Source organism: Citrus clementina, unplaced genomic scaffold (assembly GCF_000493195.1).
Source record: "Citrus clementina cultivar Clemenules unplaced genomic scaffold, Citrus_clementina_v1.0 scaffold_8, whole genome shotgun sequence".
Classification (NCBI taxonomy): domain Eukaryota; kingdom Viridiplantae; phylum Streptophyta; class Magnoliopsida; order Sapindales; family Rutaceae; genus Citrus; species Citrus x clementina.
In genome coordinates, this window is record NW_006262022.1 from 20,998,164 (window position 1) to 21,016,173 (window position 18,010).

The 18,010-nt window shown below is 34.0% G+C and overlaps 2 protein-coding genes across 2 annotated transcripts; both read right to left on the minus strand.

The window, feature by feature from the left end:
* Nucleotides 1-2,418: 2,418 nt before the first annotated feature.
* Nucleotides 2,419-6,373, minus strand: LOC18035618 (lysosomal Pro-X carboxypeptidase). Its single transcript, XM_006424354.2, has 9 exons — nucleotides 5,894-6,373; nucleotides 5,621-5,807; nucleotides 5,369-5,502; nucleotides 5,165-5,277; nucleotides 4,229-4,478; nucleotides 3,751-3,903; nucleotides 3,556-3,635; nucleotides 2,689-2,738; nucleotides 2,419-2,584 (listed from the first exon to the last, which is right to left on the minus strand). Exons 1-9 carry the CDS (start codon nucleotides 6,296-6,298, stop codon nucleotides 2,448-2,450), a joined length of 1,509 nt encoding a protein of 502 aa, XP_006424417.1. The 5' UTR covers nucleotides 6,299-6,373; the 3' UTR covers nucleotides 2,419-2,447.
* A 1,112-nt stretch (nucleotides 6,374-7,485) lies between these two features.
* Nucleotides 7,486-16,961, minus strand: LOC18034366 (vacuolar protein sorting-associated protein 41 homolog). Its single transcript, XM_006424356.2, has 19 exons — nucleotides 16,379-16,961; nucleotides 15,129-15,398; nucleotides 14,864-15,043; nucleotides 14,362-14,613; nucleotides 13,673-13,805; nucleotides 13,495-13,585; nucleotides 11,987-12,089; nucleotides 11,030-11,133; nucleotides 10,858-10,951; nucleotides 10,611-10,766; nucleotides 10,444-10,506; nucleotides 10,204-10,269; nucleotides 9,745-9,945; nucleotides 9,052-9,129; nucleotides 8,843-8,962; nucleotides 8,673-8,753; nucleotides 8,497-8,582; nucleotides 8,222-8,303; nucleotides 7,486-8,138 (listed from the first exon to the last, which is right to left on the minus strand). Exons 1-19 carry the CDS (start codon nucleotides 16,631-16,633, stop codon nucleotides 7,695-7,697), a joined length of 2,859 nt encoding a protein of 952 aa, XP_006424419.1. The 5' UTR covers nucleotides 16,634-16,961; the 3' UTR covers nucleotides 7,486-7,694.
* Nucleotides 16,962-18,010: the final 1,049 nt, after the last annotated feature.

Below are 18,010 nucleotides of genomic sequence, written 5' to 3' on the forward strand. Positions count from 1 at the left end.
GATCGTTTGTTGAAAAGTTGAGTAGCTTTCAGGCCTGTAGTTAAAGTGATCGAGTGTCTGATTGTAGTAAAATGTTTGGAAGTCTTCCGAAATTGTTGCTGATGACAGAATTTCGAAGTTTTGCAGAATTGTTTCCCTGATTGGACTAAGTCTTGGAATGTCAAAGCTTGTTGCCGTAACATAGAATGAGGACATAATTGTGAAGAAATATAGAAGCCACAATTGAAATGACAAAGTTGAAGAATGCATGGCAATGAACTCTCAATCTCAACAGAGAATATGTTTTGGACCTAATTCGTGTGCTGCACTTTCTAAGATGATGTCGCGAACATCCTTTTATATAACAGGGACTCTTAGTTTATTTTATATTATTAAATATTAATGTATACATGAAAAAGAAAACTCTTATTGGAGGGATAAAGTTTATTTGATAAAAAGATTATTAAACAAGTATAAAATAATTGAAAAACAAATATAAAAAAAGTATGATTATCTTACATAATCAATGAATAAAAACTTAAAATACATACTGCATATGACTCCAATAAAAAATGTAATTAAGCGGAAAAAAATAAAATGTCTTTCTCAAATAACCCAAAAAAAAAAAAAGTAAAATAGGCTCCAACGATCCAACATTTCTATACTTGTCCTACAAGGTCCAGTTATCACATGGAAATAGCTTTTTGGCAGCATTTGAAATTGTGAAGCTTCAATGCATATACCAATCCATTATAGGCCCTATTGTTTCTAAAAATAGTATGTATATGCCATAATTTTCTTTGCTTTATGCTACTAATTATTCTGCATACTGTAGTCCTTCTATCTAGCTAATATGGGATTCCCATATGCTTTTGTTGACTTAGAAAAAGAAATTAATTTGTATGCTATTATTTTGAGATAGCGAAAAGATTGCAACAAGTGGTTCCTTTCACTCCTTATCTTCTTAACTGACTTGTTACAAATATCTGGCCAAACTTATGAGTTAAGCATCTGGATGCAACAAGCCGAAGTTTGTTGAAGGTACTAACAAAAATGAGTGGCAGGGATAGAAAATAAAAAAACAATTCATCGTCTTTTACAGCGATCCATCCCACGATTCCGAATCAACAGATTGAGTGGGCAACTCTTGAATCAACTAATATTAAAAAAATACTAAAAACTAACACAAATATCTTTTTTGGAAGAAATCGAGCTGTACTTCGGTTTCTCTTTTGTATTGCTTTTTCTTTATACGGGTTTTCATGTCCGATCCCATATAATTTTCTTCACCATCTTTTTTATTTTCGAATTCAGAAGATAAATCAATTGGTTCAAAACATTACAAAAGGCAATGTTTACATACTTTTTTCATTTTTTTTAAATTCTATAGTAGAAATTCAAAACACAATTAACTCATTTTTGAGTCCGGGGGATTCAGATTATTTCAACCTTTTATTATTTATTTGTTGTACAAAAAAAAAAACTTTTTGAATTCCCAGTAGCAAGGGATTTCGCTAACGAAAAAGCCTTCAACGCTGCCCCAGGGATTTTAATTCAATGTTGAGCTGAACTTTTTATTAATGTTTAAAAAAGATACAATTAGTAGTTATTGAATAAAAATATAAAATTACTTAAATTTTAATAGTATATTGTTATACATATACGTGTGACAAAAGATTATGAAAAGTTGTGCATAGATAACATTGGAATCTAATTCCTTATTTTAAATCAACTTCTTTCACATTTTTAGTCTTCACCAATACATTACACCGTTGTTATTTGTGTTTTTTTAATGAGAAGTCGTGTTAAACGAAAAATTAATTTTTCTAAGTCAAGCTTTTCCTAAGTCGTATGAACAAATCACATTCATAAAGACCGGTACTTTGGAAGTTAGTAACTGTACACTTCGTAGAAGAAATCACAATATTTGACTTTTCTTTCTGCTTTTATATAATTTGATCCAAGAATTCCAATTCAAAAGAGAGAAATATGAGAAGCGAAGAAGTTACAGAAATGTCTAGAATTACAAGCTAAATTACAGAAGCAAATTAATGAGTTTATACATTGATGCCTCACAATCCTTTTTAGTCATTCCTCGGTGGCCGGCTAGCCGCTCTAGATTTTAGCTTCTGATGTATTTTTCAAGGAATCTATAGGCCAATATTGGACGTAGTCATGCAAACATTTTATTAAAAGATCTATATAATAATGTGAAGATCGATTGAACTAGATAAGGGTAATTATATTACACTTTGGTCCTTTGGGTTTGAACTAATATTTCGTTGTTCAATTGGTCAGTATGATGTAAAGAATTGCCTAAAATATGTATATTTCCTTACTTCCACAGTTCAAATCATTTTTCTCTTACGACATATATGTTGATCTTTGCATGAATTTTCAAATTAACAATGAACTTAAATCATTTATTTATTATTTCCTTTTGTTTTGACTTTTGAGTACAATTTCTTTTATTGGACTGCTTTAAGATCATCATAGTACTTAGATATCCATCCTTCAATGATCTCTACTTCAGCCTTGCGCTGCATGACCAACCAATCTGGATCACTGTCTTGGTTTGCTCTAAGAATATCCAGGCAGTGAGAACCTGCAAATTATATAATGATTTTGTATCAGTAACAAATCGATATATATTTATGTACATAATTTTGAATATATATGTAAATATTATTTCAAATATGCGTCACCTACCATTGACCGTGTGAATGGCAATCACGCTTTCTGATATGTCCTCCAATACCCTGCGATATATATAGCATGCTTTATTATTAGCCATAATTTATATATATACATATATAATTACGGTAAGTTTGTTTAGTCCTTATATTTTGATATTATTAACCGTTTAATCCTTATATTTTTCAAAAGTACCTCAAAACATCGATGCAGTTAAATTATTGAACCCTCTGTCATTACTTTTTATTTCTTTTGGCTAACTTTTATAATATTATACTCTTGCAATAATGTTTTTTTTGGACATTAATAAAAAGAAAAAACTAAAGTGCCACTTTAATTTAAAAATAAAATAGAAACAAAAAGAATCTATATTAATTTTTGTAGAATACTCTGTTGAGGAGCTAATATTTTAATTTTTTATTAATGCCCAAATAAGGTAATTTCATTTCTTTTACAATATTAAATTTTTTTGGAGCTTTCACAAAAATTAATACAAATTCTTTTTGTTTTATTTTATTTTTGCTCTAAATTGATAATTTAATTTTTTTTATTAATGTCTAAATAAAAAGAAACATTATTGTAAGAGGGTAATATTGTAAAAAAAAAGCTAAAATGAATAAAAAGTAATGACATGGATGTCAATAATTTAATGACAAGAATATTTCGAGATATTTTTAAAAATACAAGTACTAAATGGAATCTAAACTCAAAATATAGGAACTAAATAAACTTTTACCTAAGTTAATTATCCTTTAGTGAGGACTTCCTCTCTTTAAAAGTGAGAATGCCACAAACAAATTAAAAAAAAAAAAAAAACACATACGTACAAACATATAAACATATGACACCTGTTTAAAATAAAATAATTTATATGTTAATTACCCGCCACTGCTGTAAGGATCTCTAAGCCCATTGGAGAAAATAATGTTGCTAGCAAATCTTTGTAGAATCAATTTAATATCCTGCATTTATTATTGGAAATGCCTTGTAAATGTCCCGAAATAAAAAATATATACTTAATTTACAAGTAAATTAATACAACAATTGCTTTAAAAACAGTTCATATAAGACCCTTACATAGCCTCCATAATAAGTAGTGACCCAGTGCGGCCGAGGAGAAACGCCATACAATTTCTTGCAGTCGTCGATGTAGTTGCTTAGCTCAAAAGGATCAGGTGGGAACATTGTAGTATTGTCAATGCCTATGGGCATCACCATCTCGCTACATGTCTAATTAAAATTAAAAAACACACCACTCATTATAATGTTGTCATATGTTACGATCAAAATTTGGCACGTGGTTAAGTTTCTATCATACATGCAAATGGATATATAATGACTTCATTTTCTTCATCGATCAAAAGGGTGTGTGAACATACTTAAATATTGTTTGACCTTCAAGTATACCTGTTCTTGTTCTTGAAGTTATCACTAACGCTTGACTATAATTTAATAATGACAAAAATGAACCATAATAATCATTATATTGGAGGTTGAATTTTCTTCTAAATTAAAAGAATGTAAGAATATTGTGATGTTTTGGAATGTAAATTACCTGCCACCTATATCCCACAGTGGTTTCAGATTCATTGATTGGTGGATTAACATAGCATGTCTTATTTCCTTTTGAAGCAACAACCCCAGCAAATATTTTGCTAAGAATATCATTATCAGTGCCTAAAGCTGCCCCATCAATGCCACCACAGAGCATGTTAACTGGATACTTTGGTGGCTGATTATATTGAGCTGCATCCGCATATACCAACTCCAAGTAGTCTTCCAGCTCGTATGAATCTTTCAATGGCCTAGTAATCCAACAGAACAAGAGAGTAAACAAAATTAAGTACATGAAAATTATCAGGTGCCGACATTGGTGTTTAATTAGCTGCTAAACTGAGATCTATGTTGCTTACAGAAACTCAATGATATTATCTTGGTTCAGACTGGAATAAGGAAAATGATCAACCCCTATTTTTTGTAAAAATTAATCATTTTTTCCGTCATGAGTTTCAAAACCCATCAAAATCTTCGAACAATATTAAAATAAAATATTATTGTTACTTTCAACATTTTAGTGTCTTTATTTGCTACTATAAATTTTTGTTGCTTGATAGTAGGTTTAGTAAATCAGGAGTAAAACAGTAGTAAAAATAAAAAATACAAAATAAAAATTGAAGGACAACAAAATCTGTATAAGAGTAGGAGGGTTTGATAAATTTGAAAACATGATGAGAGAAATGATTGATTTACTGAGATTACAGGGGGGTTTTGATCATTTTCCCCACTAGAAAGTTTTTCATTTTTTTTTTCTTTTCCGAAATTCATCAGGATCAGAAAACCAATGAGAGATATTTGACAAATTAATTTTCAAAAACAATGCAAAGGACACCTAAATATACTATAAGAGAAACTTTGCCCTACATGTATATTAATAATTATGAGAAACCGAAAGGATATACATAGAAAGACAGTAAGAACTTTGGTCTATTACTTGCAAGTTCTGAATTTCTTGCTGAGGATTGAGAGACCATCAGGCTCAGAAGCAAACTTTTCTATCTCTGCCCATGACTTCATTATGGTTTCGTAGCATGTTTCACTTGCTTCCTGCACAAACCACCATGCATCTTTTTCAACATCTGTCAATTTGATTATGAGGTAACAGAATAGCACATCAAACTTTTCAAGTATATATTACTCTAAAGTCCCTGGTCACAATAGAATAATATCCATTTTGTGGCGTGATGTCATCAAAATACAGAATTGGAGCTGACGAGGCCAAGGCTCCGAGGGCAGCATGCGGATATTTTAGACGAAACCATGCAGCGAGCACTGGGAGGGGGGGGGGGGGGAATTCAAAAAAAACTAATCAATCAAAAACCGTTAATAACGTTCATCTCATATTTTTTGTCACAAGAATCAGACGATTATGCATGGCTAGCCAACTTACTTCCTCCATATGATCCCCCGATGACGATCACCGGAGAATGTCTAGCATTATATTTTTCCTTTATATACAAGAGAATTTCTGCATAGTCTGTTATAGCTTGTGCAGAGTTGAAATAGCCAAGAGTGCTTGCGTTTTTCAAGGCTTCTTTTCTTGACCCAAATGGAATTGATTTCCCATAGTATCTATGCTGGAGATAAATGATTGATTCACTATAAGAAACAATTAATTCATTAATTCGAGCATATCAAATTAAAACTATCTGTATTATGATACCTCAATATATACTAGGAGAGCATTGAATCGAGCGGCGTTATCAGTTAAAAAACCGATGACGGAAATATCACCGTCTAAGGACTCTTCAGCACCGAGATATACAAAGATTGGTGCATTCGCGTCAGCACCTGCACCGCCACCCCAGTACTTGAAATTGATAACGTATCTTTGTTGGAAAGTTGAGTAGCTTTCAGGCCTGTAGTTGAAGTGATCAAGTGTCTGGTTGTAGTAAAATGTTTGGAAATCTTTGGAAATTGTTGCTGAAAGAATTTCAGGGTTCTGTAAAATTGTTCCTCTGGTTGGACTAAGCCTTGGAATGTTAAACCTTGCGGCAGAAACTTGGAGTGAGGAAATTACTGTGAAAATGTATAGGAGCCATTGATATGAAGCAATTGAAGAGTGCATGGTAGTGGAACTTGATAAAAGAATATTAGTGAGATTCGATTAGTTGGTGCTCGGGAGTTCGCTGCGGGTGCATCCTTTTATAAAATGGAGTCTTAGTGTCATTTGTTTTTGGAAAGATTTTATTGGATTGGTTAATCATTATTATTATAGCGAATTACTGACATACAGTATAGCTGGTTTTACCAACTTAGACTAAATATAAGATTATTGGAAAAATAATTAGGATGGATCCATGAACAAACAAATGCGTTAATGAGTTGTCAAGTGAAGCCTTGCCATTGCTGTATGTAAGTCTGTCTCTAATAATATTTGAAATAGAAACTGTTGCATCAATAATTGAACCAACGACGTACATTTTAGATATCTAAAAGTTTTGGCAAAATGATCTGTCACTAATTTTAGCTGTGTAATCCTCAGTGTTTAAACAAATTTAAACTTGCAGAAAATATGGGTCGTGAAAGCGATGGACCACTAAGAAATATCAATACTTGCAGAAAAAATAAATAAATCAAGAACCACCATGGTAACTTATTCAATTTTTTATGATAACTTTCCAAATCATGGGACAACATTGACTTAGAACTAAGAGATGACTCCAAGCACTCCACTCACTAACTATCTTTTCTGATCACTAGCAAAAAAATAAATTATTCTTATTGTCAAGATAATAAAGATGGATACTTCCACTATGTGATTCTCTGCAGCTATTTTGTGGATGGGCAACTCACTTTTCAAAAAGAAAATTATTCTGGCAAACGAACGCTGAGGTGACCAATACAGTTACAACAAGAAAATTATTCCAGCGCCGACTTCATAGTTTCTACGAGTCTCGCCCAAATTAGCAAAGCAAGGACCCAAAACACATGTTCTGTGTTTTGACAGCTGTTGCGGTGTGCATTTTAAGCTACTTAAAATGCTTTCAGAAAGTATTGCCTATGGCTATCTATTACATCCACAGCATGCGTATGTGAAAAATTGATGGTCCACGTGTGGGTGCACCTTTCTTCATGCGCACCACAATGCATTCAAATTTAAACAGCATATGATGAGATGCTGACCTACTCCACAAAAAGCTCTACTTTATTTACATGATTCAACTCAACCAAACCCAAACTATGCCCAGGCACAAGAGAGACTAGCACTGTTGGCACAACAAATGCACGTTCAGTAAGTGGCCACGAAAAAAATATCAATGCTCTTCATTATATTGATATGAATTATCATACAAGAATTGACCATAGATGCACAAAGAGGGGGGGAAAATTGATTTATCGCCGCACACAGGACATATACTCAGACGAAAAATAATAATAAATTAGAGGGAAAACAAAAAGGGGGAACAACCGGACCCACCCAACCACCCAAATTAATGCAAGCACAGGCACACATCACTAACTCAACTAGCAGCAGTGGTACATAAGATACAACGCATACGAGGGGCACCTGATTGGGCTTCGTCGTCGTCGTCGTCATTTTCATATTCAACACCATTATCATATTCATATTCTGAAATTGGTTCTCGGTGAGTGGCTCCAGCCCCTTTCTTACCATTAACAGTTTGCATGGAATCCTTAAGACAATCCATGTGATAAGCATGACAGCAAAAGAACACAATTACTGATACATTTTGTATTGAGAAAGGATCAAAACACATGCAACATCTTGCACCACCCCTAGTTTTTGACTTAACCTCCATGGTTCTAACAGTCGGCACTTTTTCGGTTGCCTGAGAAGCCCTACTGCCAACTCTTTTTGCTCGTGCATCATCTTCTTCATTAGTCAAGCAAACTGCTCGCCTTGCTTCTTTGTAGTATTTAACCAAGAGATTTACAATATCAGCCTGTGTTTCGCAATACACTAAAATGAGATATCATTGCACGTTGTTTAGTTAGGATGAAATACTAAAACGTTATATCAGAGAACCTTCAGAATGTCATTGCACCCATGTCTAAGAGATGTTTCAGTCCTGTAATCAGTAATAATTTTCACCAGGCGATCTCTCAGACTGAAACATACCAAACACAAAAATTATAAAAATGAAGCAGAGCAATACCAAATTTTCGGGTTGTATTATTTCCAACCCCAGGCCAAATTATAACAATATGCATCACTCAATCTACGAAACTACGGCTCCACAGAGCATAAAAGAGGAAATATACAAGAGAACAGCCAAAAAAAAAATTTCAGTCAATACTAACCGAGGAATCTCTAAGCCATTGGGCACCATATTTACGATATATAGAGGATCGAGATTGCCAACAGTGTGCTCCAACAACACACCAACCTGCCCGTTGATGGAAGCAAGCTTAGGAAAACTTGGCATCATATTGTAAATATTTGCAAAATTGTCTGGTAAAATATGTGATGTATATACCATTTCAGGTTTGTTAAGGCATTGCTTAATCAACTCTTCCCAAAGTTCGTCATCATGCTGCATGTTAACAAATTCTACAGCCTGCAAACAACCAAAAAAAAAATTATCAACGCCGCAAGCCATCCAAGTTAAAACACAAAGTACCTCAATCAGCAAATGATTTAAAATACCTCTTCTATGTCCCCTAGTTTATTAATGATCACAGCTAGGGCATGTTTTGTATTCCCCATTCTTCCAAGAATGAACACCTGCTCCCGTAAAAGATCTCTCTTCACACAAATTTCATATGCCTAAGGTATAATTTCAATGGGTTAATTTATTGAAACATATGTATATACATATCAAATCATAATTTGAATATTCATTGAACATTTCAAACCTTCTCAAGTGTGTAATGCTGACTACTGCGAAGAAAAGGAAGTAGCATCTTCAGATCATAGTCGGCATAAAGCTCTACCTGTCAAAATGAAAATGGAATGATAGGATAGTAGACACAAAGCACAAACACACATGATAAGCCTGTAATAATTTTCACATTCTATACACAATAGAAATAAACTCTTTATTGTACAGAGGCTACCTTTCATGAAAAATATTCTGCTCATACAATTTATAAACAAGTCGAACAAATTTATAAAGAAATGCCATGCAAAACCTTCATAGTATGAAGAGAACAAATTAGAACCCACCAAGTCCCAGTATCCCTTCCAAAGTAGATCTTTTCATTAAACAGAATCAATTATTATTGAAAATTCCCCAAAAGTATTCCCATTACCTCATAATGGATTCCATAATCCCATTGATATATTTGCAAGTGCATTTGTATATTGTACATACAACTTACTTCAATGTTGCCCCTATCTAGAAATGATACAAATTATTCAATGTCTAAATAATAGTTGGAGCATTCCACCCACCACCCAAGAAAAAAATAAAAAATAAAATATATTTTTAAGGAAGTATATTGTGAAAATCTTTCCGGAATATATATCAAATACACTAAGAGTGAAACACAATATGCCAATAATAATGACAGATACATAACAAAAAGGTTAATTTAGCAATTCAGTACCTGCATATCATGAAAATCTTTTCCAGCATGCGGATTTACTTCAAATAATGCATGCAGGTATAAATGCAAAAAATATCTCGAATCACACTTGTCCCTTGCATTGAGTAGCTGTGTCACAACTTCAGATGGAGTAATCAAGTCCTTGTTCTGGATCAACAAAGAGACTGCACGCTTGCAATCTAAGAGCATCAGTTGCACAACCTGTACAAGCAAACAAAGCAAATGAGTCAGGTGATAGTGCGATAAAACAAGTTGAGAGAAACTCAAATAGAACAAATCATGGACTTTTCATTTCACAGGTTGATCTCATCACACATTGACATAAAATTAGCATTCAATTTTTTTTGAAACAGATGTCAGAACCTCCTCTGTTTGCAGCAACAGTAACTAAAAACAACAGAACTCATAGGAGCCAAGAATTTGAATGAGTCATTTTGGCTTAATTTTGCATCACCATACCTTTTCACGAATGGCATCATGTAAGTTGTGATTTTCAATGAAGTCAAATATATACGGCTTCATAAGCTGAAAATATAAAAGCAGAAAAATTAACAAAGATAGAAGCAAAAATTGTCAAAGTGCAAAACAGATGAAACACATTATATGCTTAAACAAATATAAATCCAAGGTAATAATCCCAGTGATGACTGCATTTGAACATAAGTTTGCTTGCAGGCAGATGTGCATCAGGAAACTTACATCAGCATAAAGTGAAAAAGCTTTCTCATAGTGCCCATCAATAACATACAACTCCGCTAGTGCCTGATTGAAAAAAAGGGCCAGTGTGTTTAGAAACAGTTGCAATTGGAGGGGTTCACATCACAACATGATACATAAGTCAATATATAAACAGGGTTTAAACTAACCTCCTTGAGTGCATCGGTCATGGATGAAGAATTTAGCTGAGGTTCTATGGCAGATATAACAGGCAATGCAGAGTAAATCACAGGAGGCCAGGATTTAACAGTTGACAAAAGATACTTATGGAAAGATGGGTTTGTTGCCAGTGCTACCAGTGCAACCTGTGCATAGGAAACAGAAAGATCTGGCATATGAGAAGTACAAACTACAGTAAACGGATTGCACATATCTTCATGGAATTTTTATGCAAACCTCATAAGCAGTATCCCTCAATCTTGGATTTTCTGTTGGCATGTATGGAACCAATACAGGAAGCTGACGAAGATGAGCAAAATGGAAAACCCATCTGCAAAGCAGCCCGCTCAAAGTATTAGCATGGAATCTATAGAAGATTTCTGAAAATAGAAAAAAAAAATGCTACTACCTCTCCCATGCTGATGCCGATCCCCTTAATAATTTGGGACACAGAGATGCAGCTTCAGCATATTTCCTTTCAACAATCAAATGATCAAGATATCTAGATCCCACCTACGCTTATAGCAAAAAGTATAACAACTTAGCAAAGAAAATCATTAGGGCAACAATGCAATCAAACAGCATAAGTTACTCAACCATATTTAGAAAACTACAAGAAATCACAAGTAACTGCAGCAAGCATGCTGACTAACTTATAAACCGAATATTCCCAGCACCAGATCTATGACGATAATTTCATTGCCATGTAATTGGACATACATGAATTGACCCAATGCCAACCCCAAATAAAAAGAAAAGGCAAATGCACACCCAGTCTGCATCTGATTGTGAACATCGCCTGTTTTTTTCTTTTCAGAAATTCTACCCTAGGTCGGTAGTGGATAAAATGAGGTAGACAATCCCCAAAAGTTCTCTATAAATCTTCACGCACATACATCTTCGGTGCTTATGACCTGGTGCTATATCCTGACTAACCAAAAAATTGAAAGCATTTATGACCTAAATAGAATAATTAAGGCATTAAAAATAATAAAGATTTTCCTTTCAATATAGATGGATGGATAGATCGATAGATTTATGAAATGACCAAGTTGACCATCTCAGGTTTGTAAGCTAATCTAGAATATGTCTAAGTAAAAAAACAACATAAAGCATTTATATAATACAGATTTATGTGTGGTAAGGATCCATGTTCATCCCAAGAATTGTCCAGTTTGTATGGACTCTTGCGGTAGAGGCAATAGATCACGAGTTCAAGATCGGGAGATACGTCGAATGGGGGTAGGGAGAGGTGAGTGCAAGGTGACTAAAAAAGCTTACTTTCATTATCATTCCTGATAAGAATTTTTCTTTCTTATTAAGATATATAGTAACAAAGATAATCCAAATAAATTAGTTAAATTACCTCATCAAGGAGTTCACTCCGTCCTTGGCCTGCTTCAACTGCTGCTAATGCTTTTTCATGCCACCCATGTTCAAGAAGCCAAGCAATATGATCTTCAGCATCCCTAACAACCATACATCCATGAGGTTCGATCAATTCAAAGAGTAAAATACACACATACACACAACAAAAAGTTTTGTACATGATAACACTAGAGAGAGAGAGAGAGATGTTAAAAGTTGCTATCAGTGGGATCAACATTATTCCATTTCAGAAAACAATTTCAATCCTCTATTGTTTCATCATGATATTATTTTTCTTATTTCTACGACTGCAATTAATTTCTAAGTTTTTGCTTCAATTCTCCGTAATCCTAGAATTGAACATGAGCACAGGGATGGCAAAAGGCGGGCTTGGGCCGGGCTTTTTCAAACCCAGGCCCAATCCCACTTTAAGATAAGCATGAAGACCGGGCTTGGGCTTTCATTTTTTTAATTTTTTTAAATTGTTGTAAATTTGAAATGAGTTAATAGTCAACAAGTTGTTAAAATCATAAATAAATTAAAGAAAACGAATATTTCAAAGCAAAATAATAAATAAAGCAAATAAAAGTTTAGAAATTTAATTTTTTTTAAACTTAATTCTCTAATTCAAGCACTCTCTTAACTAATTAACGCATAAGAAAGGGTCTAGAATTATAATTTTAACTTTTCTGAATCATCATTTATTTATAAATTAAGAATTTAAGTTTTCTTTTTCTATTTTTATGTTTTTTCAATTTTAATTATATTATTCTAATTCATAAATTTATTTATTTTTAAATAGTGGGCTTGGGCCTGGCCGGAACTTTTTTTCTTGAGCCCTTATCCAAGCCCTCAAGTGTCAGGGCCGAGCAGGCTTTTTTGCCCACCCTACTTAGGATGCCCCGTGGGCTTCATCTTGCCCCCTGGTGGCCGTGAAGGAAAAATTATATAGAGAAATGTTTTACTTTAGCTTTATCTAAGTCCTGGAATATTCGGATTCTATTTGACCTGTTTAAGGAAGGGAAACGAATTACAGTGCTCTTTTGCTGCTGGCTTATGACTCTAGATAGCATGTTCTTCTGAGTAATCTGTTTGACTTTATATCCAAAATTATTTCTCCTTAATAATGTTTCACAATATCTTGCTGGTGTCTGGGAACATTCACTTATCTATGCTCCCTCTATCAAGCTGACTCTCACACTGGAACTCTTAGACTATTGTTGTTTTTAAGCTTGCCAATATCATATGGTCCTGGGCTATATCCTTGTATGTTTCTGTAAGGAGAATTAGATTTAAGGCTTGTTTCTGTGTTTGTGCTCATCAGTATTTCTCAAAATTACTAGACCTCAATTTCTAAGGCAATAGACAAAGGGCCAATTAACATTTTCCCCATATCAGGAGCACCTAAATTAGACTGATGCCAAGTATCATGCATACTCTGAACAAATCAAAAATTAAAACACATTTCCATATGAACCTATGAGTGGCTGAAACCTCATTACTGACCTGGGTTTTGCAATGACTACATCCTTCGGGGATACAATATAATACAATGGTTCATCACCAGCAGCCCATTGCCCTCCAGCATAGCTGCTACCTAATGCATGCAAAAAAGTATTACAACTAATTGAATTTCAATTTTCTGATATACACACAATGTAAATCTCAATAATGAATATTTAACCTGAAAAAGGAGCATGAGCAAGGGAATAGTCCTTTGCCTTGTAATGCTCAAAGCCAAGTACTGGTAGGGCATCTGTTGTAAGTTCATCATTATTCCATGTAACTATACGTACTTCAGGTCTCTGAGCATTCCCCTGCTTATAATAGATTCACAAAACTCAGATTTGAAATTTCAAGCATGCTAACATCTTTAAAATAAAAACAAGGCAGATCGATTTGAAGACAAAACAAAATAAACACCAAGGACCATAACAACTTGGCAGGTAAAAAGCAATAGTTAATAATTTCTCAGTCCATGCAAATAAAGAATCCCATAACAAAAAGGTAGCCCCGGACTGATATCCCAAAAAATACTACTAAAAATAAAAGAACAGTACTATATATTTCCTGTATCAGGGGGGGAAAGGGGGCTGAAATATAAAAAGAACAATATTAGAGGTATCTTCGTGAGCAGTAGGAATTTCTTTCAAGCATGAAAGCATTTAAGTCATTGCCTAAAATTACTATTTCTTCAAAGGTTGGTGATAGTTCAAAGAGTCTAAAAATAACCATTAAAACCACAAGTAGCGACAAACACATCAATCATTAAAAATTCAAAAAATTTGCATCTCAAAGAGAAATTGAATTGAAAATTTAAAGGGATCATGCTACATGAGAACCATATATTTCCAAAATGTGATCAGAAAATACCTGTCGTGATGGAAGAGTGCTACTAAATTCCTTTTCTCCATCTTCCTCTCCAGGAATATAAGCCAGAACAACCAAACAATCACCAAATGGAGCTATTCCTGAAATATAATAGCTGGTCTGAAAAGATGCCACTATGTCCACCTGGTTCATGCCAACATGCCTATATGTCCCATTTGCACCATTACTCTGATTTGTTTTAATTGATGCAATTTTGACATACGTGCCCCAACCAATGACCAAGAGAGTGTCATCCTGAATGTGACGGAAACACAGGAAGCAATGGCATCAATTCTTTCAGGGAAAATAAAAGTTAGAGAAACAATTTGCTGGAGCTGTTTAGAATTGCAGTGAACCTGCTTAACGCACATGCAAAATCCAATTTGATTTAAACGAATATAAGTTCCCAAAATAGTTTTTCTAGCTCCCAGGAAATCGCAGAAATCCACCAAGAAGTAGCACCTGCTTGATAAGTGAGCACAAATTCTATTCACCTTTGACTAACCTGCCAAACTAAATGAGGAAGCAAGAGCTCAGGACGTGGGCTTCCTCGTGGCCTTTCAATAAATGTTATACGCTGATCATTGGCAGCATCATAAACTTTTACACCCGCATCATTGGCCCAAGCAATGAGGCTGGTCCTCCACTTCACCACATGAACTGGACCTTCACCAGAGTGCAAAACCTAGGAATAGAGCATTTTGCAGTTGAGAAACCTAAAGGTTTATGGGTAATTTACATAAGCTACTGGTCTACAAAGTAGTACAAACCTGGTCTCGGTAGCCTAGCCATTTTTTTGAATTTAAATATAAATGACCTGCTAAGCCTCCAGCAACAAATCTTCTAGACATTTTCCTGGTATAATCTGGGTCCAGTGAAATGGCCTTCATTGGGCGATGATAATCGAACTTCATTTTTTCATCAGTGAAAAGGCTATTTATCACAACAGAACCATCATCCGAACAACTTCCTACATATTCGCCATCTACATCAAAGCTAAGGTCGTTGACAGCAGCAGTATGAGCAGGAAACTCCTTAACCTGTATAGAAAAAGATTTAATTCCGTATAATCAAAACAAAAGCAAGGTGACTCTGCCCATATCAATCAGTCACCAAAGCCAACCATCAACATTGATGTAGCTAAAAACAAATAGCATTTGGGAAAAAAGGAGCACAAGGGAAGAAATTAACATCTGCTTATAACAAGAGTAACAGGAGCTAAAACAACATTTCTCGTGATTCAGTAAGTTTAAAACTAAAAATGAGAGTGACCATAAATCAGCAACCAGCATTCACTTCCAAGTAATTTCATCCACTCCTTTGCATGACTCAACCAAAATTCACCTCTGTCCATGAGGACCACTCAAATGCCTAAAAATTCCAGCAATACATTAATGCCAGTAAGAACAACCAATATGGCTCATGACTGGCACATGAACTAGAAAATGGAAGACCAAACAGACTGAGCTTCACCCATTGAGAATACAAAATTATTAGTGATTCTAAAATTACACTAGAAACAGACCCTTTCTGAGTAAAATGTCTACTGTATAGCTTGTGCTACAGAGTTTTGATGCCATTAAAAGAGCTTCTAAAGAGCTACCAGGACCATCTTAAATTTGTTGAATAAACAGATGATATGTTCATCCTTAGGATGAAACCTTTTGGAGAAACACTAGTTAAGTGCTCTTCCAGCAGAAATCATATTGTGAGTCAAAAAAGGCACTTGATTTGCTTTCCAGAAAAGCATTCCATAGGTGCTTCTACAAACAACTCTTTCTATTGATTACGCAAAAATCAGTTTCACTTGAAACAGCTTTATACAAAAGCTCTACCAAAAGCACCTTCAATTTAACACACAAGTCGAATTTAAGCTCATTGCGAACAGCATCACATCACTCAGCTCAAATCAACGCATTCTCCTCAATAGTTAAGTTTAAACAAAACACTAAAATACAAAAAATAAATAAATCCAATCAAAATTCCGATCCAGCAAACGAGACAAATTCCTTCGACTTACCTGATTCCCCAAAAAATCAAGAATATGAACTGTGCCGGCGTGAGTACCGAGAGCGATCATCCGTTCAGCTACAGCAACGCACGAAGCGGCGTCGTTTGCCAAAAGAGAAGGTAAGCTGCCTCCCATTCTTTGATACTTGAGCCTTGGCTCTTCCTCCTCCTCCTCTTCTTCTTCTTCTTCGTCTTCGTCTTCTTCTTCTTCTTCTTCTCTCTCGTCGTCGCCTTCGACGCCGTTTTCCGCCGGAAACGGAGCCATTTGTACGGTGACTTTCGTCAGGTTGGTGCGGTTCGGAGCGAAAAATGAAATATAATAAATAATAATAGAATGATTGAGAAAGAAGGGAAGGGAAGGGAAGATCGGTTAATTTATTAATTTGCCCTTTTTTTATAATTAAATTGAGTTTAACGGCCGTTTAAAGTTATTAATTTGCTGGACAACAAAGACTGATTACGTTTGATGGTTGCCACTTGTACAGGTGTTCTGTTTCTTCTTCAGCATCTTTCGTTTCTCTCTTCCTTCAGTTTGGGAGTTTCCCATTCTCCTCCTAACTTTTCATTACTCGGTTTGAGATTTATACGACGTGTCGTTATGTGCACCTGTGTAATTTTGTGGTCTCTTCAGTTTTCATTTTGGGTGACTTTTTATAAAAATAAACCATTTTAAAAAAATCGAATTAAGGCATTGGTTTGGTTTAATGATTTTTTATAAGGTAGCTGCTGCGTTAGAGTAGTTCCAACATATAGTAAGGTAGTGTTTACTTTTTAGAGTGGGAGTGTGGAGTGTGGATTCCTCCCACTCTAGTGTTTACTTACCTTAAAAAAAAAGGGGAGTGGGAGTGGGAATTCGTGGGTCCCACCTAAATTTGGAGTGGGGAGTGGGATTCCCACTCCCATTGGGGGAGGTGGGAGTGGGAATCCACTCCCCCCTCTTCCCATTTTATCCTTATAAAATTAAAATAAATAAATAATATTTAATAAAATAAATAATATTTCATAAAATAAATAATAATTATATCATATTTATTTTATTAAATTTAATAAAATAAAAATAAATAAATATTATATTTAAATTAATAATATTAAACATTAATTTTAATAAATATTAATTATTTATTTATTTAATTAATAATAATAAATATTGTATTCTAAAAATATTAATTTTGCACTATATTATCAATAATAATATTTCATTTGTGTTGCTATTATTAATAATTTTTATTCACATAATTTAAATTAAAATTAATAAAAAATTATGATTTACATAATTAAGAATATTAGTAATTATTATTAATTTATAAATATAATAAAATATTTATTTTATTTTCTAAATATATTTTTTATTAATTTTTTAATTACAAATTATAATTCTGTACATAAGGATAAAATTGTAATTTAAAACAATTTACTCCCAATCCAAGACAAAGTAAACAAATAATTGAGATTCTAATTGACAATTCATACTTTCATTTAGTCTAAGTAAACACCCTACTCCCACTCCCACTCCACACTCCTAATCCAAGGATTCTCACTCCTCCGGATTCCCACTCCAATCCAAAAAGTAAACGCAGCATAAATTGCTGAATCGTTGGATGTCTGTAGTTGAATTTAAAAAATAATAATAATAATAATGTGC